This window comes from Sebastes umbrosus, chromosome 15 (genome assembly GCF_015220745.1).
Source record: "Sebastes umbrosus isolate fSebUmb1 chromosome 15, fSebUmb1.pri, whole genome shotgun sequence".
Lineage (NCBI taxonomy): Eukaryota > Metazoa > Chordata > Actinopteri > Perciformes > Sebastidae > Sebastes > Sebastes umbrosus.
The window spans coordinates 6,627,903-6,653,814 of NC_051283.1; the positions used below are offsets into that span (position 1 = coordinate 6,627,903).

General features: G+C 39.5%; 2 protein-coding genes across 4 annotated transcripts in view; both read right to left on the reverse strand.

The window, feature by feature from the left end:
* Positions 1-13,281, reverse strand: part of top2b (DNA topoisomerase II beta) — a 33,038-nt gene extending 19,757 nt beyond the window's left edge. For 2 of the 3 annotated variants that reach the window (XM_037795211.1, XM_037795210.1), the window contains exons 1-9: positions 12,767-13,281; positions 9,059-9,223; positions 7,907-7,997; positions 6,135-6,198; positions 3,963-4,108; positions 3,775-3,872; positions 1,544-1,756; positions 379-552; positions 191-292 (exon numbers count right to left, since the gene is read on the reverse strand). In XM_037795211.1, the coding sequence (XP_037651139.1) occupies positions 191-292; positions 379-552; positions 1,544-1,756; positions 3,775-3,872; positions 3,963-4,108; positions 6,135-6,198; positions 7,907-7,997; positions 9,059-9,223; positions 12,767-12,808 (1,095 nt within the window). In that variant the 5' untranslated portion in view covers positions 12,809-13,281. Of the gene's footprint in view, positions 1-190; positions 293-378; positions 553-1,543; positions 1,757-2,050; positions 2,077-3,774; positions 3,873-3,962; positions 4,109-6,134; positions 6,199-7,906; positions 7,998-9,058; positions 9,224-12,766 lie in introns of those variants that run through there. The other variant, XM_037795212.1, reaches the window with a different exon arrangement.
* Positions 13,282-14,144: 863 nt separating this feature from the next.
* On the reverse strand, positions 14,145-25,630 carry ngly1 (N-glycanase 1). The gene is made up of 12 exons (XM_037795249.1): positions 25,438-25,630; positions 24,366-24,480; positions 23,994-24,263; positions 22,494-22,656; positions 22,157-22,376; positions 21,776-21,897; positions 19,931-20,076; positions 18,859-18,969; positions 18,579-18,764; positions 17,262-17,447; positions 14,894-15,071; positions 14,145-14,797 (listed from the first exon to the last, which is right to left on the reverse strand). The coding sequence occupies exons 1-12, from the start codon at positions 25,536-25,538 to the stop codon at positions 14,616-14,618; spliced, it is 1,980 nt and encodes a 659-aa protein (XP_037651177.1). The 5' UTR covers positions 25,539-25,630; the 3' UTR covers positions 14,145-14,615.
* Positions 25,631-25,912: the final 282 nt, after the last annotated feature.

Sequence of the window (25,912 nt, forward strand, 5' to 3'; positions counted from 1 at the left end):
TATTACGTTTTATTGACTTACATAACCTTTTAGCTTAGGTTGTACAGATTTTAGTGATATGAAGAATTTGAAGATATTCCAAGAAATAACATCACAACAAAAAAAATACCAATGTAAGCACTTGGCAGACCATTTCTATTGCAGAGTTCAAAGGGTTAAAAATGTTGCATTAAATCCCTCCTAACCCTACCTGGAAGGGTTTGACGGTCACTCCCGCCTTGTTCTTCTTCTTCACCACTTCAATAAGTTTGGACACTATCTGGTCCACCACGTAGTCAATGTGTCTTCCGCCCTGAAACACATGAACCCTCCGTGTTAGAAACACATTTCTACTCTTTACTTCCGTGTTTACTTCTACCACTGTTGGTATTCGGGTACCTTGGTAGTGGCGATGCTGTTGACGAAGCCGATTTGCTGGAACCCCTTCTCGCTCAGCGTGAGGCAAACCTCCCAACGATCATTCACAGTCTCATTCACCACCTTCAGAGCGACACCCGTCTCGTCCACTTTGTCCTTCACATACAGATCCACGTAGCTGCGGAAGCCGGTGATCTTTAGGGACAGAAAGGACAGATACAAGTTAAGATCAACAGGTAATATTTATCTGTTTAGCACCATTTCAAATAAAAATTAAAAATCACGGAACCCCCGCAAAGGGCCGTGTCTGATGGTGTGATGTCACTTTGGCCGTGCGGACACTTGCCACCATCGCAGATGCGGCAAGCATAGATCAAGCATTAGTCGACTAATCGGTTGTTTCGGTTTTAGTCGACTAAGACTTCTTTAGTCGATTAGTCATTTTTTAATGCTTTTTTCATGCTGAATGACTTGATTCAAAGAAACTTATGAGCACATCTCTGGCAAACACAAGATTTAAAGTTGTGCTTTTGTGTGATTCTTTTGAGGAGAAGCTTAGTTTTACAGATCTGTCGATTAAATCAACTAATCGATTAGTCGACAAAATTGTATGAGTGTTAGTCAACTAAGAATTTCTTTGGTCAAGGACAGCCCAAGTTGGAATTAACAGTGGTCAAAATCCCATATTAGTTAACCCTCAACACAAACTTTAAAGCTAGTACAGTCGGGGATGTCACCGATACTTTGATAACAAGTCAATGCCAATATTCTGAAAACATGATGGTACTTGTTTTCCTACAGTACAGCAGGTACTCAGGACTCAAGACTAACGGTGTCCCGATGGCTCTGGGATGCTAAAAAAATTCCCTGATAATGCTACATTGTGAACAACAAATAAGTGTTGAAATCGGCAGGAAAGCTAGTTAACATTAGCTGTTAGCAGCCGGTGGGCAGCACAGTTCTGCTTAGCTAAATATCAGAGCCACAGTAACAGCTAAAGTAAGAAGGTTGCATTGATTTACATTATGATGCATTCAAGCTTCAGTAAAAAAATGAGTGTTGGGTGAATGTAAATTAAAATGTTATCATGATGTGTTCAAATTTAATCTTGTAAAATTTTGGTTTTAGCAAAAATCATCTTGAATTAATAATAAATTGGCTCATTGGTAATGAGATGGCGACTTACGGGTAATTTTTTCCCGTTCAGCGTGACTTTAACCCCCCTGCAGGAACCGGCTATATCATATGCTCTGCGGGTAAGAAGTGCTACAATGTCCTTGTCCAGTTTCTCCATCTGGAACTTGGACAGGTCCGGCTGGAACGTCACGCAGGTGAAATCTTCCCCGTCAAAGAACTTGATCTTGGGGTCAGCAGTCTTGCTCATGTTGTTCTGCCACGTCTGAGGACGGGAAAAAAAACAAACATGGTAGCATACACATACACACATACCGGCCATTGCCTAACAAGTCGTCAGATCCACTTCTACATTATTTTATTACATAAAAATGTAATAACCTATCTTCTATACAGGGGTAATGCATGATCCTCTTAAACTCAGACTACCCTTACTGTATCGGGTGCATTTAGTTCCTCTTCCAAACAACCGTGATATGAAACACCCGGTGACTAACAATTGTACCCGTACAACCCTCGAGGGTGCAACCACGAAAGGTGATAATATACACAACCTTACCTCCGATATGACCACGTGTCAAAACCCTATAAAACAGCAATTCATTCATTCATTCAAAGATCATATGGCACTGGTGAAGATTTTATACTCATATTTACATTACTGTCGGTAAATACACAAGACTATCACCTTGGGGTGACTATAACTACAGTTGTAGTAGATAGAGTTGTGTTGGTTTCCAGTTTTGCGGGTCCGGTCCGGTGTAGGAGCTAAAATCGGTTTGATTTTAGGCATACCAGCTGAATCAACACCGACAAGTTCTGGCAAATTAGAGAACAACCTGTGCAGACGGCGTCACAGCGCTAAATCCAGCCTGTATTGCATTAGTAATAAGCAATATGACAACGTGATTGACATAATGATTGTTTATAAACGGACTAACCGAGCCGCTAGTGTCTCAACGGCCGTGCACAATTTACTGCCGAGCCGAGGCTGGGACATGAAAATCAGATTTCAATAGAGGGGGGGGGGGGGGGGAGAGGCACATGGTGCAAGTTGTGTTTGTTTACACTGTTTTTGGGGTGAAGCGACGAGGCATGGTAGAGTTAGGCTGCATTCACACTAAATCAGGCATTGTGGCGATGTGGGTGTGCCACTTGTTAATGACCCATAACGCCAAGCGACTAAAATGTCAATTTATGTCTTTTCTTCCCTCATGTTTTGGTTGTACTGCTATGGATCGCCAATTACGTGATTGGCCACCGCAGCGCGACATCGGGTTACATTTCTCGAAAAGTTGATTCCGTTTCCATTTTCGGTGGGTTTTTTTTGCAGCTTCCCGTGCGGTCCCCACTGCCGCAGCTTAAACGCACTACCCACATTCAAAAGAAGGCATTTTCGCCACAACGCCACTTTTGATGTGAATACAACCTTAGTCTCAAAGAAAAATAAAACTGCACCAATATGGCAACATTTTGGATTTGAAGCTGACGAAATAAGTGAGTCAAAAAACATAGATTAGCAGAGTTCGGTCCATTTCCGGTTTTGCCGGTCAGGTCCGGTGTACAAGCTTACACCGGTATGATTTTTCGCAAACGGGCTGAACCGGCATTTGTCATTATGACGCATTCTAGTATATAAAAAGTAGCTTACATCATGACCTTTAAGGTGGACCAGCAGCAGATGAGGCAACGTGTAAACGCCGGTGACGTTTCACTCCCTGCTTCTTTAGTGTTTATTGGCGGTTGGCAAACCAGCTTAACATTACCACCACCAAGTGGACTGGAATCTCACTCCTCAGTCTCATTATGTTCTACTCAGGTGTCAAGGAGTTAAGTGCGACCCCTAGTGGTAAAATTCAGTATACCGGTCTGGTCCGGTGTTTGGCTTAATATCAAACCAGTTTGATTTTTTCAAAACCGGCCCAACCCTAGTAGTAGAGCACATTAGCAGCTTCTGCAGCTTGTAAAGCACAACTATGTACGTATTTACAGCACAAAGCAGGAAATATGCCGTTATTATTGCAGAAACAAAGCATACGTTTTTATGGGGAGGGAGACGATGAAAACATATTGATTACAGCCGATTAATTTATCTTTTTGTATATAGTAAAAAAGATAACTTTTGACCAAAGACAAAAACATCCTCTTTGTGACAAGCAAAGGGAATTGTACGTAGTCTTAATTTAAATCAATACCGACCAACAGTCGACCCAGGTATAATCTGTTTGGTGGTGTCACGATATCAAACTATCAAAGCCTATGTAACAGAAGAGACCTCCTCACCTGTTTGAAACTGTGTCTGTACTCCTTGCAGGCGGTTTCTACTGTGAACTTGGTACTGAAGATGTTGCAGAGTTTAGCACCGTACCCGTTCCTTCCACCTGCGGCCAAACAAACAATTAGCAATATTCACCTTCCTGAACCGACTTCAATAAACCACCGATACAGATGTTAAAGATGTCTCCTCTCACCTGTGACCTTTTTCTCCTCATCATCATAGTTGCTGGAGGTGAGCAGGTGGCCGAAAATGAGAGCCGGGACGTACATCTTCTCGTCCTTGTGCTCCACCACAGGAATTCCTTTACCGTTGTTCCAGATAGAGATGGTGTTGGACTCACTGGTGGAGGCAGAATTAAGGGCAGGGATGAGTTACAGAGGTGATAGAACATGGACAAAGACAATCTGAAATATATTCATGTGTAGGACCAGGTATTGAACCTTAAAATAATTTTTGGGTACCCACCCAAATGTGTCTTGGCCAGATCAAAAGTACTGAAACCTGGCATCAAATATCTGGTCAGATTCTTGTTTTTTTGGGGATTCTTAGATTAAAGAATTTCTGATTTATTATAATAATTCTGCAAATTTCAGACTGTATTTCATTTAGGCAAAGTTCTTGTATGGCTATAAAGACAAAATTAACACTGATACAATTGAGAAGTTTGGATTATTTTGGTAAATGGAAAGAAGGGTTTTGTAAAAAAAAACATTTTCCATCACCTCAATTTTGTTATGAGTACCAAAACTCAGGTTTTATTTTGGCTCTGGTATCAGAAAATGTATAGTAAATTGGCTAATTAATAAAAATTGGTAATTGGTTCTGGTGACAGTCTACAGTATTTATTGCAGCAGTAGTTATTTTATTTTTGTCCGCTTTCATCCTTTTATCCAAGGTGTTTGGGAGGTTGCGCTCCTGCCATTACTAAGCAACCAAAATCTGCGCGCTGCGTTGACGATGATGAAGTTGTGGTAATTTAGCAGTAAAAGCCTCGCTGACTAAACTAAACTAAGTCAAAACAAAGATAAATGGATTTCCAACACCACGAATCCCTCGCAGTAACATTACTGATTGATTTCTCTGGGTCAATTTGGCTCATCTTTCAACCGGATGTTGTGACGTCCTCGGACAGAAAGGGTGAAGTGAGTAAAACAGTCCGTGGGACAGATGACCGTAAAGCTCTGGGTGGCCCTGCACTAAAATGATGAACTTCTCCTCCATATATTTATCGTAGAATGATATTTATGGAAGAAAGAAAAGATATCTTCCGGCTGTGATTGGTTGTTCCTTGTCACATGACATGCGGCATGTTAACGGCCCCTTAAACCATCCCTGAACCACTGGCAAGACTATGATTGGTGAAGGTGGGATATTCAGGGGGATTGAAGTCTGTTACTGCTTTCAATGTCTGCTGGTAAAAAATACACTTCAGGCTATGAGCCATTATGCAGACAGTATACACGTTAAAATGAGAGTTAGTATGCCACTAGGGTCCTTGGAATTCTGGATGACCGACAGATGTTTTATCTGGGCATTAACACAACTAAAGCGTGCGTCCACTTTAGACCGGAGGAAAGATAGATAGAGGGACACTGGAGCAGTTATCTGTGTCTGGGTTGTGTTCCAGCGAATACAGGGTGTAAACTAATCTAAGCAGCATATCTATCCATCTCATCTCTGATATGATGCGGTTAAGTTTGTGGTGGCTCTAAATAATGACACCAGTGCTTAATAAGCTCACCCACAAACAGGCAGACAGGAGCATTAACATCTTTATAAACCCACATTAGCGGCAGAGACCGGAGTGCGGCAGGGCTAATGGTATCATTTATACAGCAGGGGACATTAGAGCGAGCAGCAGCAGCTCGGCTGAAGGACGCGCTGCTGTTTAAGCAGTCAGATGTTGATGCAGTTGGCAGGCTGGAGGTGAACCGCATATAAAACAAGAGCTCAGTGCATTTCAGCACAGGCTCATTATACTGTAGCTTCGCCTGGATCCATGTCTTAAAACCTCATCCATCTACTGCATGTAGTCACCAGGCCCTGGTTATATCCGCAGCATAATAACAACCAGGCAGGGACCGGCTTCCAGGCAGACTATCACCATTACAACTTACTGATAAAGAAAACAAGATCAAAGTCTCTGAGAAAAGAGTCTGCGCCCACCATTTTTTAAACATATACAGAACTCATAATAGTCACAAATATAGTTACATGACGTTTTGTTGAAAAGCTGATAATGGGACAAGAAAGAAATCATCAACTTTTAGTCAAAAACCAACATGTGGAGGTGTTATACAGCATTTAGTCAAAAGGTACACACTCTACTCTTTTTGGTAATTATATTAGGAAACATTGTACTCACGGATCGATGGTGATCTTGATGCCAGTCATGCCCTTGTCCCTTTGTTTGTTGTCTGCTGCATTGACTGTCAAGGAAAAAATAAAAAAAAATAAACCATTATACACACAGAAGTATATATTAAAAAAATTACTTGGCGTGCAACTAATGATTATTTTCATCATCAGTTAATCTGACGATTGTCATTTAGATCAACTGCTTAGTAAAAGGTCAGCAAACTTGAACCAGAAAATGTTTTATTAATTGATTAGTTGAAAAACTAATGAACATGTTAATCGATGTTTAACCCATTTGTGCCCAAAGACTATATCTATAGTATGACAAGAGGAAAATGCCCCAACATTTGTTGTGGTTGGACTAAACAAAAGACATTGTGTTTATTAAATGTTTTCTATATTATGGTTTTTACACTGCATATGTGTTCATATCTTTGATATTCAACTTGCTAGGAGCTCATAGATACCAAATACTTGATTGTGCTCCTTGTAGTTTCTGAGATACAGATCATTTTTTAATCACACTATATTTAGTCTTTGGCCTAATGGGACAATTGTTTTTTTTTTTTGTAAAAAAAGGGAAGTAAATACCCTAGAATAAGCAGTAAAATGTAGGGATTTTTTTATTATTTTCAGTACACACATGCTCTTATCTATATATTCCATATAAATAAAGCTGTACAGGACTATTATTAGTCATACAGCAGGTGAAAACATTCGCTTGAGGAGCCGTTCTTAGTTAGATTCAATGTAATGCAGTTTGAGGAAGTATGTCGGTTTGCGTCTGTTAACCACCAATCTTGCACTGGGGACGTTGTAACAGGAAGGAAACGGTAACACACATATATATATATTTATATATATATATAGTCTGGGAGGTTTTATACCTAATTTATATGGACAGACATGATGAAGGAAATATTTGCGATGGCAAATAATCACCTTCACTGCAAACGTGATCATATCTGAATGAAATTAAAGTACACTATGGATATTAAAGCAATTGAATAAGAATCATGTACTCCACTTGGTTCACTTCAGTGATGAAAACATTATAATTTCACACATAAGGAAAGTGCTGAGGGTGATTCTGTCTTAAATATCCACTACTGGCCTGTTCCTCTTGTGTATTTGACACAGTTCACAGCAGTAACACCCAGACAATGAAACTGGCATTAATCAAACAACCTTTAGAAACACAAAGGCAAAGAGGGCATGGGTGTGCAGAGATGAGAGGAATCATCAACAACACTCCCGTGCTGTGAGCACAGTATGATGAGCAGCATCATTTAAAAACTGATTACACTTCACTAGAAGAGGCATCATTACTCCCACATTAAAAACTAACATGTAACAGACAGACTGTACGACAGTTTGCTTTATTTAGCTGAGGAAAAAGCTGACTGAGCACGCTTGCACTTTACCAGGTGAAATATATATAAGACTGCATCATTGACCGTGAGCCACCATAAACACTGAGATGATTCTCTCAGTCAACTTGTCATTTTTCACAAAATGTCCATTCAGGCTGCAAACAGGACACACAGAGATCAGCTCACAGTTGGAAACTAATCTCCACATACAGTCCTAGAGCAATGCTGCTGGGCTGAGCAGAGCCAACAGCAGACTCAGTGAATGACGGCTGACATATTTATAGCGATAATAAGCCTTCAATATATCCCAGTTATAGAGGGACAATCTCTAGTGACAAATTAACCTTTATATTAACGGTGCAGATTAGAGCATCAAATGTAAGACGAACAGTTTGGATTCACTCACCGAGAATTTCGTCAAAGATTTTGTACAGTCCAGGAACGTAGGTGATTTCCCTCTGGTTCATTCCGATTTCTTCATCAAACACCCACATTTGCTGAAAAAAAAAAGATAATTTTAAGTTCAAGGTGGAAAACTCGTTGTTAGCAGTGACCATAAAACAATTCTGCTGTCAGGACAACAAAGCTAAGAGTATGTAACTTATCTCTAGTTCTCTAATTTCAGCATCAGAACCAAATCTAGGATCAAAAGTGCATCTTTTTAGTTACTGAGAGGCATTTTACTGTGATCAGTCCATGGCACACCTGTGTAATAATCATGCTATTTTAAATCAGCATCTTGATATGTAACACCGGTCAGGTGGACGGGTTGTCTCGGCAAAGGAGAAGTGCTCACTAACATGGATTCTTAACAAATTTGTAAGCAATATTTGAGAGAAATAATCCTTTTGTGTTGCATAGAAAAAGTCTTAGATATTTTATTTTCAACTCATTAAAAATGGGAGCAAAAACAAGAATGTTGCGTTTATATTTTTATTCAGTGTATAATTTAAAATGTATTTTATAAATGTGTCTTTGATCGTCATTTTACAGAACGCTGTGTAGCCTGCGAAAATCAGTGAAAACAACCTAAAAACAATTTTACCCATCTCACAACATATGTGCGCACATTCTCACTGTATATTCTTCCATCATAAATATCAGTTTATGTGTGGGAAACGGCGTACGTATGTTTTTTGTGCGTACACATCGCTAATACAACTGGCTCCTGGCCTTCTAAAACACATTTGCTTTACCCTGTTTGGGTTTAAATTAGCAAGTCTGTCGTTAAGCCTATAACTGGATATGTAGTTTCTGATCATATTCCAATGCGTTAATATTATTACTTTACTATCTGTCTGTTTTCAATGACACACTATAAGTGCAAACAGGTAGTCTCCCAAAAGCAGTGGGAATAGCTGATTGATCACACCTGGGCTGTGCAGAAAATGTTACTACAATGTTATTGAGTCCTCAGTAGGCAGATTACCAGAGCAACTTTTACAGAGAAATCCTCGGTAATATGTAAAATTAGCAATATTTATGAACAACAGTGCATGTCTGAAAGCAGCTCATCAGTTTGATGTGAACAATGGAAGGCAGTTTGCTCTTGACTCACCTGGGTGATGGGCTCCACGGTGCCGATGTACGTGTCTGGACGGAGAAGGATGTGCTCTAGCTGGGTCTTCTTCTGGTACACTCTCTCCACAGACAGCTTGGAGCTCGCCTTGTCTTTCTTGGCCCCTTCCATCTTGCCGGTATCACCTCGGCCATTCGCAGCCTCCTGTTTTGGCACAATTGGTTTTGTTATTAATACACACATAACTATGTAAAAAACAAAGCAAAAACAGGACCTACAGGAAAATGACTCTGCTGTGCTATTGACAGCAGATTATGAGTGCCCACCACCTTGTGGAGAACACCGTGGACCTCTCTGTGATTTTGTTGACACATAATCAACAGAAGCGAACTACTGGTTATTATTCTGTTATTGGAAGCCTCATGTTGTGTTTATACTGAAGTGAGCTTTTTTTTTATCTCTCTATTCAAAACTACAGAATATTTGGGAAAGTTATGTATCAAGTTCTAAGTATTGATGAGCATACGATGTGAGATAATATTAATGAATATTATTCCCAATTAATTAGAATAATCAGAAATAAAATGGATATCCTTGCATTCAACATTTAATATGCAAGACAAAAAAGAAACCCAGTTTAGTTATGAGTTTAACATGCACCACAAATGTATTTTGAACTTTTATTTTAACCGAGGTAATCAGGGTAAAATTTTCCAGAATACCAATGCTTAACAATGCATGAAAATCCTGAGGTTTCTTCCATTTTTTCCCTGTTAAAAGTTTTTTTTTAAGTCAAGTTTCTCCTCATCCAATGAGAGGGTCGTACTGTAAAAGGACAGAGGGTGTTGTATCCGGTACAGATTGTAAAGCCCCCTGAGGCAAACTTGTGAATTGTGATATTGGGCTATACAAATAAAATTGACTTGACTTGAAATCCACAATTTTTCTTCAAAGTTTGCAATCCTTAACCATCATATTACACAGCAAAAAGTAGTAAGTTTAAAATTACTGTACCTACACTATACTAAGGTATATAGAATATAACCTGTGACAACAGTCTCGTGATAATGGGGGTGATGCAGGTTTAACACATGTTCAGTAAACCCACATCACACACATGTCTGCTGTATGAGCGCCTCCTTGCATTTCTGTATTGTAAGAAGCTAATTACCTGCAGTATGGACTTAACTGTATTGTTACAGTCAACTTGATTAAAGGCAAATAAACAATAGAAGCTTGTCAAACCCCACTTCAGGGTCCATGTTTTTAGTGTTCATGTTAATGAAGGTGCTGGTTAAAGGAGACAATGCTGAGTAAATACTGTGTAATCAAAAACAGATACACCCAAGCAAAATAATGTGGTATTCAAAGCCTCGCTAATACTGTAACGAATTGTAAAATGCAACCCCCGAACAGACACAATCTGTCTCTGAAGATGCCTGTGAGTGAATGAGTCTGTGTCTGTCTGTGTGAGCGTGGGGGTCGGGGGAATCTGGGTCATCATACGGGTTACTTTTGTTAACCCGACGCCATTGAAAAATCATGCTCACTATACGAGCAATAGTACACATCTTCCAAAGCGTACTTCAAGACTTGCATAAGTTAAACAAGTTCAGCTAAACACGTAGTAGTAAATTTAAAGTGACTTACTAACTAACAGTGACTAACTGCTCCTCACTGGGAGCTTTACAAAAACCAGTGATTAACGTTAAATGAGATGGGAGACTTATTTCATTAATTGTATTTATACTGTAATACACAGTGGTGGGAATTACTGTACTTAAGTACAATTTGAGGTACACTACATCTCAGAGGGAATTAATGTACTTTTCACTCCACTACATTTATTTGATAACTTTAGTTACTTTGCAGATTCAAATATATATATATATAACTCAACTAATATGATATATTATATGGTTTAAGCTACCCAGCAGTGTATAAAGCAAATCAAATTAGCCTCATCTTTACCAGCTGTAACTTTAAAGTGATGAACACATTAATGCATCAATAATTATAATTCATTGATATACTTAAGTACTATTTATTATTATAATATTATATCAATTCATTATAAGTATTGATCTACTCCACTACATCTTCCAGCATTTTGAATGCAGGACATTTACTTGCAACAGAGTATTTTTTACATTGTATTAATGTGTATTTAACATTTACTTACGAATGAACAAGGCAACTTTGAAGTGTTGGCACATAAGTCCATAGATAACATCCTCTAAATAAAGACAAATCAAACTAAACGAAGATAACTAGATGTAGTGGAGTAGAAGTATCAAATAGCATTAAATGGAAACACTTAAGTGAAGTACAAGTAAAAACTCAAATTGTACTTAAGTTCTATTTATTATTATAATATTATATCAATGAATTATAATTATTGATAACTTTAGTTACTTTGCGGATTCAAATATATACTGTATAACTCAACTATTAATATTGTGAATTTCTTCATAATGAATAGTACTTTCTGCACTTTAGGTATATTTGATGCTAATACTTGAGTAAGATCTTGAATGCAGGACATTTACTTGCAACAGAGTATGTTTTTTACATTGTATTAAAGATTTGAATTCTTCTTCCACCACTAGTAATAAACAATGCACACATGAGGAAGTGAAGTTTTGAAGTGTATTTAACATTTACTTACGAATGAACAAGGCAACTTTGAAGCCTAGTTATCTTTGTTTAGTTTGATCTGTTTTTATTTAGGGGATGTTAACTGTGGACTCTTATAGTACCCGTTATATAATTCATTGTAATAATATTAAGAAATTCTGCATAATAAATAGTACTTTCTGTACTTTAAGTATATGTGATGCTAATACTTGAGTAAGATCTTGAATGCAGGACATTTACTTGCAACAGAGTATTTGTTACATTGTATTAAAGATCTGAATACTTCTTCCACCACTAGTAATAAACAATGCACACATGAGGAAGTGAAGATTTGAAGTGTATTTAACATTTACTTACGAATGAACAAGGCAACTTTGAAGCCTAGTTATCTTTGTTTAGTTTGATCTGTTTTTATTTAGGGGATGTTAACTGTGGACTCTTATAGTACCCGTTATATAATTCATTGTAATAATATTAAGAAATTCTGCATAATAAATAGTACTTTCTGTACTTTAAGTATATGTGATGCTAATACTTGAGTATGATCTTGCATGCAGGACATTTAGATGCAACAGAGTATTTGTTACATTGTATTAAAAACCTGAATTCTTCTTCCACCACTAGTAATAAACAACGCACACATGAGGAAGTGAAGTTTTAATGTGTATTTAACATTTACTTACGAATGAACAAGGCAACTTTGAAGCCTTTTGTTTAGTTTGATTTGTCTTTCTGTAGAGGACTATAACTATATGGACTCTCTGGTCCGTCATAGTACTTCCTACTACTCCTCATCTCGGGACAAGATGTTATGATCTCTGTGCCTTGCAGCTGTTGTTGTTATCTTTGTTAAAACCGGTCCTGCATCAGGGTAAAAGGCCTTTGAAAGCCGGTCCGGATCACAGCTGGCTGGTCTTTAACAGGCGTGTTGTGGATAGCAGAGAGTACACTGTGTTACAGCGCTGGCGGGTTTAAATGCGAGCTAAAGATAACGCTTTAACTATATAGTGCACTGTGATCATGTGAACATAACACTTTCAGATAATAAAAAAGCATAATTTAGATTATAAAACTGTAATTGAGTTAGTTGTGAGATGAACTAGAGCTCACCATCCACGCCAGCCCTCCGCTTCCTGCTGCTCCGTTGGACATCTTCCTTTGTGATCCTCTTCTGTTTAATGATGCTGCTGCTCGCGAAATGTCTTCAGTCCCGGTGAGTCTAAATGTCCGCCAGCATAACAGATGTCTCAGTAGCTGAATGGTGCCCGGACCTGTTTATCTTCCATGATCTGTCTCCGTCTGCATTAAAGATAATCCTTCAGAACAAGCAGAGAGGAGGAGGAGGAGTGTGTCGCGGCTATTGTTAAACTCGACCAGCGGAGGCAGAGCGAGGCCTGAACTTAACAAAGATGCTAACCCGGCTAACTTAATAAATACGGTACAAAAACACACGGATTCAATAGGTTTACAACTTCACGTGAAAAGTCAACAGAATAAAACAGGAGTTTAACTGAAATGCTCCGAAAACGACACACTTAAATACATTTCATTTAGAAATAAAAGCGGAGTGTTAAGCTAGCAGCAGTAGCAACCAGCTGTCCGGCTCCGCCATCTGCAAGATAGTAGGGATGTGTCGTCGCGGACGAGTAGGTTCAAAGAGCCGGCTCACGTCCGAGAGCCGTTTTTTTTTTTTTCTTTCTTTAATTAATTCAAGGCAGAATGATAGGATGATCTTCTCCCTATTTTTATTGGACTTTAATAGTTGTAACCCACAGAAGACATTCCACAAATGTGTACCATGATCTTCAAATATTTCACGATCCACAAACATGTATTTTTGTATTTGTGTTGTGTAAAGTCACATCCACAAAAATACAGGGTGATTTGCAAATACACATAACTTACTCTGTAAATACGTATTTTAAGGTTTGCATGTAAAGTGATAAACACGCATTTGTGCATCTATTTCTTCTGTGGGTTACAACTAATAAAGTCCAATAAAAACTTCCATAGTGGAGAAGAGTAAGAGAGTGCGGTGTGCGAATAGCAGACAAGATGAATGACAGTTGGAAACGAAGCAGCAGGTAAAATTATGGTATTCTGGAAATTACAAGGTCTAATTGAATAATTTAAGTGATATATGTGCATACATACTAATCATAGGTCAAAACAGCGCTAAATTTGGCTGAATTATAAAAGGCAGAAGTGGTAAAACGAAGAGCTGTTTGGGAGCCGAAAAGAGCCGGCTCTTCTTAGTGAGCTGAGCCAAATGATCTGGCTCACTAAAAAGAGCCGTAATTCCCATCACTACAAGATAGACGGCGAATCGTCTCGCAGGCAGACCGACCAATCAGGTGGCTGCTTTTTCAAAGGCACCGGTATTTCGACCAATAGGAGGAGGGGACATTTAGAGGCCTGTTTCTTTTTGTCAACACAAGGTGGCACCAGAAACTCTATCACTGACAGACTAGATGTAAATGCATACATACATTGCCATAGTGACTACCACACTGTAAAAATATCTTTATTATTCCACCATATTATGTCCTAACATTCAGCCCTTTCACCACCACACTAACAACACTCACTTTATAATTAGACACACTGATGTAACCGGTGTAAAAATTCCATAGCCAAATAATAAATGACATATTCACCAATAATAATAATAATACAGACACATTCACAAATGTAACAAAAACTATGGCTTTATGTTTAAAACCCTTTACATGTATATTGCATGTCTCACAGGTTATCTGGCCTTAGTACTCTGTGATGAGTACAAAATGTCACGTCTATCATTAGGCCATGCATATTTAGTTAATCATCCTGGTTGACTGACAAAAAAATTAAATATTGCACTGATTGATCATCATACAAAACTATCATCCAAACAATTAAGCTCAAGTCAACAATGAAAAAGGAATTAGGGATCCAATTTTGTTGAGTAAAACGACTGTTAAGCATCTTCTTCTAAGTGGATGAGGATTTCAAATGAAGACTCCTCCGTCTCATTCAAGCTTTGTCTGAAGAGCTGGGAGTGCTGCCATGACGACTCCTCCTCTCCTCCATCACTGAGTGCTGCTACAATAATGAACTCCGAGGAGCCGGATAGACTCTGGAATGACTGCATCGTCCCATCTGGAGGTTCAAACACACAGGAGGGGGATTATTACGAGGGATCATCATCATGTCACACTGTTGTATTTGATGGTAATATCTATTACGTAACCATACCTCCAGAGAACTCTTTAGTAGTCTGGCCTGTCTGCAGGTGCCAGCAGACTTTCCCAGAGTGGAAGGTCTGGCTGCTGGCCATGATCGATACGGACTTTATCTTCATTCCCGTCGGAGCAAAGTCAAACTTCCAGCTAATGCTTCCCGTGGAGGAGCCTTCTGTTCGAGCTAGGTACACCTGAAGGAAGAAATACAATCTGGTCATCACACCTACCGCTGCATATTGTTCCAGGATATAAAAAAAAAGGTGACTCTAGTATGAACAGAGGCTGTGTTCCAAATTGCATTCTTTTTCTTTTTACATACAATTGGCACATACTACTTCATCATAACATTGTGCCTTGAACTTTGACCCTCTTGCTCATACAGTATATCTGGTGTGCAGAGGATTGTGGGTCAGAACAGCCAGAAAAGCATGCTGGCTTGCATACTGCAAAATGTGACCGGAGGTAGTAGGGCATCCTGGTATTTTTGGCATACTACAGTGTATGTATTGGGACATACTAAATCTCTTTGTGGCATACTAAATAGTATGGTAGTATGGGTATTGGAACGCACAGAGAGGTTATTCTCATTTCCTACAGTCCCTTATTATTTTTAAATAAGAATATTTTTTTTTTATCACTGTAGGTCTTTTCACTTCTATAAACTGCACATCTCCTTAAAACAGATATATTGTACATAAAGTATTCTCTCATATTTTTATTGTAATTTTCTTCTATATTTATGTTTCTTGATTTTTTTCAATACTTGCTTTTATTTTTAATTTAATTTTCTCTTACTCTGTTCATGTTATGCCCCAAAGCAAATTCCTCCTATATGAAAACCTACTTGGCAGCATCTTGCTTTAGTAAGTTTGTGGTTGTGTCTGAAATTCCACACTAACATGTTATTTAGTATGCTAAAACAGTACGTGAGATTTTTTTAGTATGTCTGAAACTTTAGTATGAAACCAGTAGTATGCAAATTTCATACTATTTCCCGTGAAATATTACAGTATGCAAAAACTGGACATGTATATCGGCATAAATACCCCACAATGCAATGCGGTAGTAGCGACAACATTCCAAACAAACAGTGGTGGACGGCTCTGTAACATCAATAACGCTTCAATTTAAGAGTGAGTATAAGATTCCACTTTGCTAGGTGTAATATAGTTTTTTATATTAGTTCATACTTTATGATTCTCACAAATCATCGTTTTGGTCACATGAGGTTGGTACGGGTTACCATGGTTACGCGTCTCCAACCGGCAAGGAGGCTCTCAGGAAGTGACGTGGTAATTACAGTTCAATGCGTGCGTAAAGATACATACTAACTGTAGAGTGTGTGATTTTGGACGCAGCCCTTGTTTTGGTGCTTGTGGGTTTACTGGTCTTCTCCTAAAAGATGCCCACTCTTGTTCTGGGCGTGGTTCTCACACGGTCTCGTTACAATCAATGAAACAATCAAAAAATGCCTACAACTTATTTCATCATGTAAATGTGGCCTACTAGCATTCTAATGGAACAAAGTGTGAACTTTTTTTTTAATCAAAAAGGGCACTGCACCAGTTTTACAAACCAGTTTACTCATTATGGGGACTACAAGTCAGTCTGTGAAACAGTTTTATTAAGCTCGACATGCTTCTACGCCTCAGCCTCAACAACCTCGGTTTATTAGTGGCTTTAGGGATGGCAATGTTGGTCCAGAATGAAATATCTCAACAACTACTAGATGGATGTGCCAGGAAATTTGCTACAAACATTCATGGTCCCAAAAAGGATGAATCCTGCAGACTTTGGTCATCTTCTGACTTTTCATCTAGCGCCGTCTTCTGGTCAACATCTTAATATGTCCAATACTTTGACTCATGACTACATATAGTACCTGCAAAACTAATGACATTCCCATCAGCCTCAGCTGTTCTTTGTGTTTAGTGCACCGCCACGGACCGCCTGCAGAGAGCGGTAAAGACTGCTGAGAAGAACATCAGGAGGCCCTCTACCAACTCTGCAGGACATCTATCAGTCCATAGAGCCTGCAGCATCATCAAAAGACTCCACCCACCTCAACACAGGTCTTTCACACATACAGTATGTCTTCTGGCAGGAAATGCAGGACCTCTAGGCTGAGGTACAGTTTTTATCCTCTGGTCATCAGACTGATTAACAACACTAATCCACTGCCCCCACCCTAACCCACTGCACCAGACAGGAAGCTTCACCTTAGCCTTTACACTTGATGACTTACATGACAAGTTTCTGAACCTGTTTCCTGTGCTGTTTAGTACTAAATGGGAGTTAACATAAATGTTGAGCATTTCCTAACCTGAACCATAGAATACTGAAAAAACATGGGTTTGTTAATCAAACAATAATAAACGTACCATCTTCCAGTCTTGCTCCACCTTTCTGAAGATGGACTCCTTCCTCCACACACCCTGATCCCAGCTCTGGATGACCTCAGAGTCGTTGGACACCCGACAGTACTGGTCTTTGGAGGCAATGTAGCGCACATGCAGTAACCGGTCACTCTTCTCTTTCTCAGTAGGAGTGAACACGTAACCTGCAGCCTGAAAAACACACAAACACTCTTTTAGTCAAATACTGATTTGTATTAGACACCCGGCTATTAGGCTATCAAGCTAGGATACATCAAGCTATTAAAATGCTAAGAATACAATAATGGTGACCTGTGAGGGGTGTTTAATGCTGTTGTGATTACATATATACATCTATTGTACTAATACAGACATTATGAACTGACATAAAGCATTATTGCAGGACTGCTGCATTAGACTGCAATAGTTTGATAAAGGTGGACCTAATAAACTGGCAACTGAGTATATAGTTCTATCATTATCATTACTTGGGGGTAAACTGAAAGTGTTGGATTATCCCACAGTGCATAGTAAAACTGTGTACATACAACTACAGTAAATACAGTAGGTCACACTTGAAGCAGCGAGTGAGTCTGTAAACTATGATGGATGTTTATAAGGGACAATAATAGTAATAGAGTAATACTTTAACTAACCCGGGGGTTTGTTTACAACCTGTCTGACTATGTGTTTCTTGCAGAAAATTACTTGCCGAGTACAACATTATCATTAGGGCTGCAACTAACAATTATTTGTATTATTAATCTACCAATTACTTTCTAGGTTAATCGATTGGTTTATAAACTGTCAGAAAATAGAGAAAAATGTCCGTCCCAGTTTCTCAAAATCCAAGATGATGTCTTTAAATGTCTTGTTTAGTCAGTCCAAAACTCAAAGATAGTGAGTTTAATATGAATATAAAACAGAGAAAAGAAGGAAATCTCCATATCTGAGAGGCTGAAAACAGCATTTTCTGCCATTTTTTGCATGAAAAATTACTTTAACGATTAATCGATTATCAAAATAGTAGGCTCTGTTGTCCGGAGCTACAAAAATAGTAGCCAGGTTGTAATAAACTGTAGTTTTCCTTTAAGGATTTTTAACACTGGGACAAAATGGAAAATACTTCATTCATCCGTAATGGCCATCAAAAATAATGGCTGACGTCTAATATTGATCCCTAGTTCAACATTATAATTAAGATCATGTTGCTGATGGAAAGAGGTCGATTGATAGGTCTGTTAAAATAGGTCTAATGAAGTAGATGCATTATGCTGAGTGGAGTGAGCTCAATTATAACACCATATATATAATAAACAGTACCTGCGTGGAGGTGCCTGCATCAGCCTTTCTGGTCTCCCCGCGTGCCATCCTCCAGGCCAGAGAGCCAGAGTCGCGTCCGCCCAGCTCTCCTGGTTTTGGTTTCTTGGGGGAAATAAACTCCACCAGCTCGACAAGCAGCCTCTCCGTCAGCTCCTTCTTCCTGTCTGGACTCAGGGACTGCTGCCTCTTCAGTATCAGAGCAAAACGGGGAAACATCAGACTCACCAGGGACATTAAGTCTGACTGTATATATGCAGGGTTTAAAGTGTTTAATATTTACCGAGGCATTGAGCCCATTGATGGTGTGCAGCAGCCAGGCCTCCTGAACTCTGGTCCTTCTTGACAAAACCTCTGGATGTTTGCAGGAATACCTCCACGTCACATCAACCACCTGCAGCACACAAACAAATGTCCATACTTCAGAATATGTGTGTGCGTTGAGTGAGATTGTTGTCTAGAAAAACAGTAACCAGTGCACAGATTTTTGCTGGTTGGACTAAAGGGGATGCTAATTTTATGTCCAGACTCAAAACAATCCATAAAAAAAAAAACACCCTCATACAGAAATAGAATAAGATTCTATAATCCTCCAAACAAACCACCTGCATAACATAACATCAAAATGATCTTCTTTTATTTTTTTAGAGAAACAAAGGAAAAGACCTACTAATCAAAAATGTAAGAAATCCTTAAATTAAGCTACACTGTGGAGTTTTCCGCCTCTTGTAATGCTATGGACAATGTTTAGGTCCCGTTTTGTCTGCTCTCGTGCATGAGGATACATGAACCAATGGGGTTGGGGGCTGAGTGCGAGGTGACAGGGTAGGGGAATCAGAAAGTATTGAGAGACGGACCAACACATTGGTGGTTCTGATCTTTTCATGTGATTCGTTGATGGTAAATAAAACGTAAAATGTGACCATCTTTATCCTTTAAAAGGGACGGTCGTGCTATTTATCAATCTAGATTGTTTTGGTGTAAGTTGCGGAGTGTTGGAGACAGAGCTGCAACTAACAATTATTTTGCTCTCCAAAAAACTAAACTAAAATGAAATCAAAAAGTCAAACTATAATAAAATAAAAACTAATTGAAAATTCAAAACTATTAGAACCTTGACTCACATCTAGATTGATGATTTTGGGATGAATTTTCCTTTTAAGTCCATGATACTTTTAGTTTTGGTGTTCTTTTGACAGTTTTAGAACTGACCCCCGGAAATAAGATCACAAAAAGTTTTTAAATAAAACTGGATTGATATCAGTATAGATTTTAACCACTGATAGTAGTAGTAGTAGTAGTAGTAGTAGTAGTAGTAGCATTAGCAGCAGTAGTAGTACTAGTAGCAGTCTGACCTGGTCCTTAGAGAAAGCCAGAACGTAGGCCAGTTTCTTCCCCCAGCCGACCTCATACAGTAGAGGCTTATCACAGCCGTTTTCACACGAGTCACAGTGCAGCCAGCGACGCTGAGAGACCGAGTAAATCTCCGTCCACACATGGTCTGAGGAACAGAGGAACAAACTGGTTTTCATTGAGCCTTTCATACACTTTACACGCTGCATGAATTGTTCTGACATCAGAGCAAGTATGAAAGGTCAACATTTTGTGATGTAGGAAATGTGATGACATGTCCCTGATATATGAAACTCATGTGTGAAGCTACCAATACAATTTTAGTGCCTTAAATTTCTACTATTTTAACGGTAGAATATTTTAAATTGGTTCAGTGTTTCGCAGAATTTGATTCTTGAAGGCAGAGGGAGTGTAACTTTAACTTAACTTAAAAAAAGTGAGTTCATTCTTGACCTTGTGAACAGGTTGAGAATTACTAAAAGTCCCCACTGAACCAGTTTTTTTTAGATAAACAATAGCTCTTACAGCCAAGGTGAGACGGGTTACACTGCGGGCCAACAGCCCAGAGGCTGCTGAGTACAGCTCTCCCAACACACTCTGAAACAGACCTCTCTGCTGAGATACCTGCTACATAAATAATATTAACACGGAGTGTGAAAGGTCATTCTTGATCTCAGAAACAGCAGTTTGCAAAAGAATAAAAAAAAACTCAACTCAGGGTCCACTTTTCCAGACTGTTCAACCACAGCTTGTGGTCTTCCTTAGATGCGGATGGAGTTTGCTCAGTTGTTAGTCCTGATTAGAGCTGCAACTAATGATTATTTTTCATTACTGATTCATCTGTTGATTCATTATTTTGTATATCAAATATCAGGAAATTATTGTCCATCATATTTTGTCAAAGCCGAACGGGACATCTTCAAATTAGAGGTCGCCGATAGGACATTTAACAAACTATCATTATCGGCGGAACTAGCCTCCGATAGTGGCCGATGGCTACGCAGCCTCCACCCGTTATGCTGGTTTTGCATGGAGACTCCATACACGAAGTCAATGTGCATCTATAGATCTATTTAAATGAAAGTTAACTTTATATAAGACAGCTTTATTGGTAAATGATGAGCATGATAAGGTTGTTGGTTACAGTAGGTCATTATTAATACATCAGGCTGAAGATTGTTGCTCTGCTGAAGGCATGCCACCTCCGTGTAGCTAGAAAGCATGGTCGTTAGCCTATAATTTGGCTAGCCATAAGTGCAAGCGTAGCACAACAACAGGCCATATCTGATCATTACAGGGACACTTTTGCTGAAAACATCTGTTTGTGAGGTTATCTGCTTTTTCTCTGCTCTGTACTATCGTTATCGGTAAACCTCTCCTTCAAATGTCTTGTGTTGTTTAACCAACAGTCCAAAACCAAGAGATATCCAGTTTACTATCATAAAAGACTAAGGAAACAGGGAAATATTCACCTTTGAGTTGCCAGAAACAGAGGATATTCTGCCTTTTTCCTTAAAAAAAGGACTCAAAAGGATTGATCCATTTTCAATATAGTTGCCGATTAATTTTCTGCCGATAGACTAATCAACTAAACATTGCTAAACGTGCTAAACTCTAGTTGTGATAACTGAACCAAGTAAATGAGAGCTGAGCAAAAGTCATTTGCTGATGAAGACCGTAAGATGTGGGTGAAAGCTCCAGAAAAAGCTATTGAGTGGACCCTGAGCTGTTTTGCTTTTAGTAAAAAAACTGACTGGTATCTAGGACGCCACGTCATCTACATTTCCTGCAGAACAGAAAATCTAATCAGCAATGCAAGAGCCACATCTGTTTGTCAGGTACGTTACCTGTGCTGTCCCAGATGTATCTGGCCTCGAGGCCGATGGCTCTGCAGCACAGAGTGAAACAGTTCGCCCACTCCCCACAGCGGCCCCTCCTGGTTTCAAGAAGCTTCTCAGGATTGTTGTATCTGATATTAACAATATAGAAAAAAAACAAGCAATCAAAGTGTTTGTGGTCAAATTCATTCATACTCTTTATGAGTGTTTGCAGAAACAATGTTTTATCATTTTAAATTCAACAGTCAATACTGCAATATAAAAGTCAGTGATTCCTATTTCGGTAACTTAATCCTAATTTGAATATTACTTCAAAAACGGGTCCTAAACTCCTTCGTTGGAGTAGTAAGAACTAAAATGTTGCACAAACACAAAGACACACAGACAGACCTGGGGAATCTGGTGGAGAGCTGGCAGCTCTGACAGTAGTGGTTCTCCACTCGCTGGGCTCCCCAGCGGATGTCCTCGGCGGTGGGACTGAGGGAGCTGGCGTTCTGGGTCGGGCCGTTGCAGCGGCTGCAGGGCAGAGAGTTCACCCAGGAGAAGAAGTCCTGCTTGAACCATCTGAGCAACTCCAGCACCAGGAACTCTTCCATTCCAAGTTTACACTCTACAAACAGGAAAGCAAGTCAGTTGGTCGCTCTGATTAAAAGGAACATCTTTATTTTGCATACAGTACGATCCAGATATACAATTCCATTCTTATGAGTGAGTAATGGGACTTCACCTGGATCCGCCTCTTTCGCCTCTTTCAGCTTGCGTTCAGCAGCAGAGGACAGCTCCTGGTGAGGGATGCAGCTCCTGGCTTTCTCCTGCATCTCAGGGTTTTCATACAGCATCACGTGTTGGAAGTTTGACTGGAGAGTCACAAAAAAGCTCATACTGCTCTCCTGACAGAAACACAAGAAAACACACAGAATGTTATATTTCATTTTTTTTAAAAAGCCATGGCCCTCCCTAGCATTTTCAATATTTTCTTGGCTCCCTCCCCTTGTCTTAGAAAGAAAACCTGCATCACCCTACCCCCAAAATCTTTAAATAATAATAAAACAGTATTAATAGCGAGGAGAGGCAAAGCTTTAACAATTTAAGATGTAGTACCCTAATTTAAAACCCCCAAATCTTAATTTGTTTATGGAATAATAATTAATCACTATGGCCACCCACAACCACATCCGAAGTGGGATTACCAACTTCCGAATATATGGAAAACATAAAAATGTTTACTCCAACCACTCTCTATTCTTTAATAAAGAGCTGCTACGTAAACGGTTATTACCACCACTGAATGAGTAATCCAGGCAGACAGCAGTACAAATATGAATTAGACCTGTATGCATGTATAAAAACAGATGTCATAACCAAATACACATTGGTCCTGTTAGCTACTAGTTCACTGTAGACCTGAGGACGATTGATTGATAAGTCCTTCGACAGAAAATGAATAAGAAACTGACAGATTGGCAGATTAGTCGATAACTAAAATAATCGCCAGTTGCATCCCTATTTCATTATGATAAAGGTAAATAAAGCCCTGAAGCAGTAACAGGATTGCTTTCCTATGCATATGGCAAAGCAGTTTTATTGCAGGGCATGAATAATTTTATTTCTCTTTTTAAGGCAACGTTTCGATCTGTAAGATCTTCCGCAGGCGAGTGTGAAAGAGAAACACTAGCATTTCTTGTAGAGGTAGTAACCAACTCAAAAGATTATCACCTGCTTGTCAGAAAACAGCCTCTGCCTCTACAAGAAAAACCTGTTATTCTCTTTCACACTTGCCAGAGGAAAAGAGAAAAAAAATATTTATTTGGAGCCAAACGGTGTGCAGACCTCCTCCTACACTTAAGTATCTTAGCTTGGATGTGTGCATACAAAGCGCGACATCGCCAACGATGTTTATTTTATTTTGCAGTTAATCTGGCAAGAGTCGATCGTTCTAAATACCTGTGGCCACATAATAAATGTTTTATACACACATGCTCTAAAGCCGTGTGGATGTTGCCCTCCTTATCTAGCAGACTGGCAATGATTGGGGTTTCAAATTATTAAGATTAGATCATAAGACTTGTAGATCCCGGATCCTTGATCATATCTTTGATATTAAAAGGTGTCTGTGAGGTGTCTTTAGTCTCCACTGTGACCCTGCTACCATGATATTACAGCTAAAAACACTTCATGTTCAATCACAATGTCTGCCATTTAAACCAGGGATGAAGCACATCTTTACCAAGGATGGAGGCTGTGATGGAGGTGGCGCAACTGGCTGGCTGGAGGCAGCAGCAGAGCTCTCTAGCGCTGGGGTTGGTGTTGGTGTTGGTGTTGGTGTTGGTGTTGGTGTCGAGGTCAAGGTCGAGGCCAAGGCCGCAGCAGCCTGAGCAGTAGGTTGGACAGGCTGTCCTCCCTGCAGCCTCTGATCCCTCTCTGCTGCTATAGATTCCCTGATAAGCTTCAGCTGTTCCACTGATGCAGACTTGGGGAACACCAGGTGGGTCTCAGCCTGAGAAGAGGTGCAAGAGGTCATCATCATATTTACTAATAGTGAGGCCAGTGACAGATGATGCCAAATAGGTCCTAGGTAATGAAGCTACTTATTAATTACCTCCTCAAATCCCATCTCAAACAGGCATTCCACAGCACCTTTGATGGGCAACAGCTTGGTGGAGAAGGTAGGATTGCCTATGCGGATGGATCTGTACTTTTCCTCATTGGGATTCCTGTTGGGAGGGGACATCATATGAGGAAGTAAGAGCTGTTCTCGAGGCTTTTCAGACAATATATTTTGTCCTCTGGGGTGGAAGCAAGGTCTGAAATTAAGCTCTTTCCTCACCTGCCACTGTGGCAGGTCACTGAACATTTCTACCGGCCACTCAATTTTTTTTTCTGCAACTTCTGAAATCTAGGTGTAACGCTTTAGAATTGTAAACACTGAGTCAGCGGTGCCAGACCGTAGATTTATGGAATATATGATATGACCTTAATCCATGACTACATTTGACTCAGGAATTGCTTCTTGAAAAATAATATGTCTTAATATAAGGAAAACCTATCTGCCTTGGTGGCAGGTGACCTGACATTTTGACCTGCCTCAGCCAACATTTACCCTGTTATTTGGCAGGTGCCAGGTGCTAATTTCATTCCCTGGGTGGAAGAGACAAATGACTATGTACAAACCAATGAGTTATGTGTTCATAAATGAGAAATATACACACTAATAACAAATTGGTGTCATCATATGACAACTTTATGTGAGACATTTACCTCATCCCACAGCCTATTTCAGAGGAAACTTAGAGGTGAATATAGAGATTTTAACTTTTTAAAACAGCTTCCTGGTGAGTCACTGGTATGCCGAATCACCCAGAACAGCCTGGCCATTGATACTTCAGTTAAGTCATGATAATCCATGCATGGGCGTGTGCGGATACACAAGTACGAATAAAAAATGCCAGATTTTTTAACCGAGTTTGGTTTGACGCTTGTATGACTGTATATGACTTGCATATATCGGGGCTCAAGTGCAGCTCTGTTAGCCGTACCCGGTGGTTACACTACTGATTACACCATATTATCTAACTCCACTGTGATTGTGATGTAGAGAAACTCTTAGTTTTAATCTAACACACATCTTCTCTATCTTGATCTGGTGTTTTGCGTTGAGTTGACAACCTTACCTTAAGATGTTATCCGCGTATGTCAGTAACAACTTCGCGACGTCTAAGAACACTTCATTTGAGTTTTCACATAATGTTGTCACTGCTGGAGACACAGCCATGCTGCTGTTTCTTCAACAAACTAAAAATATGTTCCCCTTTGGAGGCTGTGAGGAGGAGAGCTAGCGTCGATGCTAACGTGGTGCAATTTTGTCTAGTAGCTGTCAAGGCCTATAGAAGGAGGCTAGGACACGGGTCTTGTTGTGAGTGGTAAAACACATGCGCAGTGTAACTCAAGCTGCAGTCGTGCGTTACGAGTGCTGGCCAGATTCTACTGCGCATGTGCAATACCCGTCAAATATATGCCGCATTGATGACGCATGTCCTAACCTCCTTTCCATAGGCCTTGATTTTGGCTAGTAGCTGTTTTGGGTCCTGGGTTTAGCTGCCCTATCAACGCCTGAATACTTATTTGCAGCATTAAAAAAATCTATAT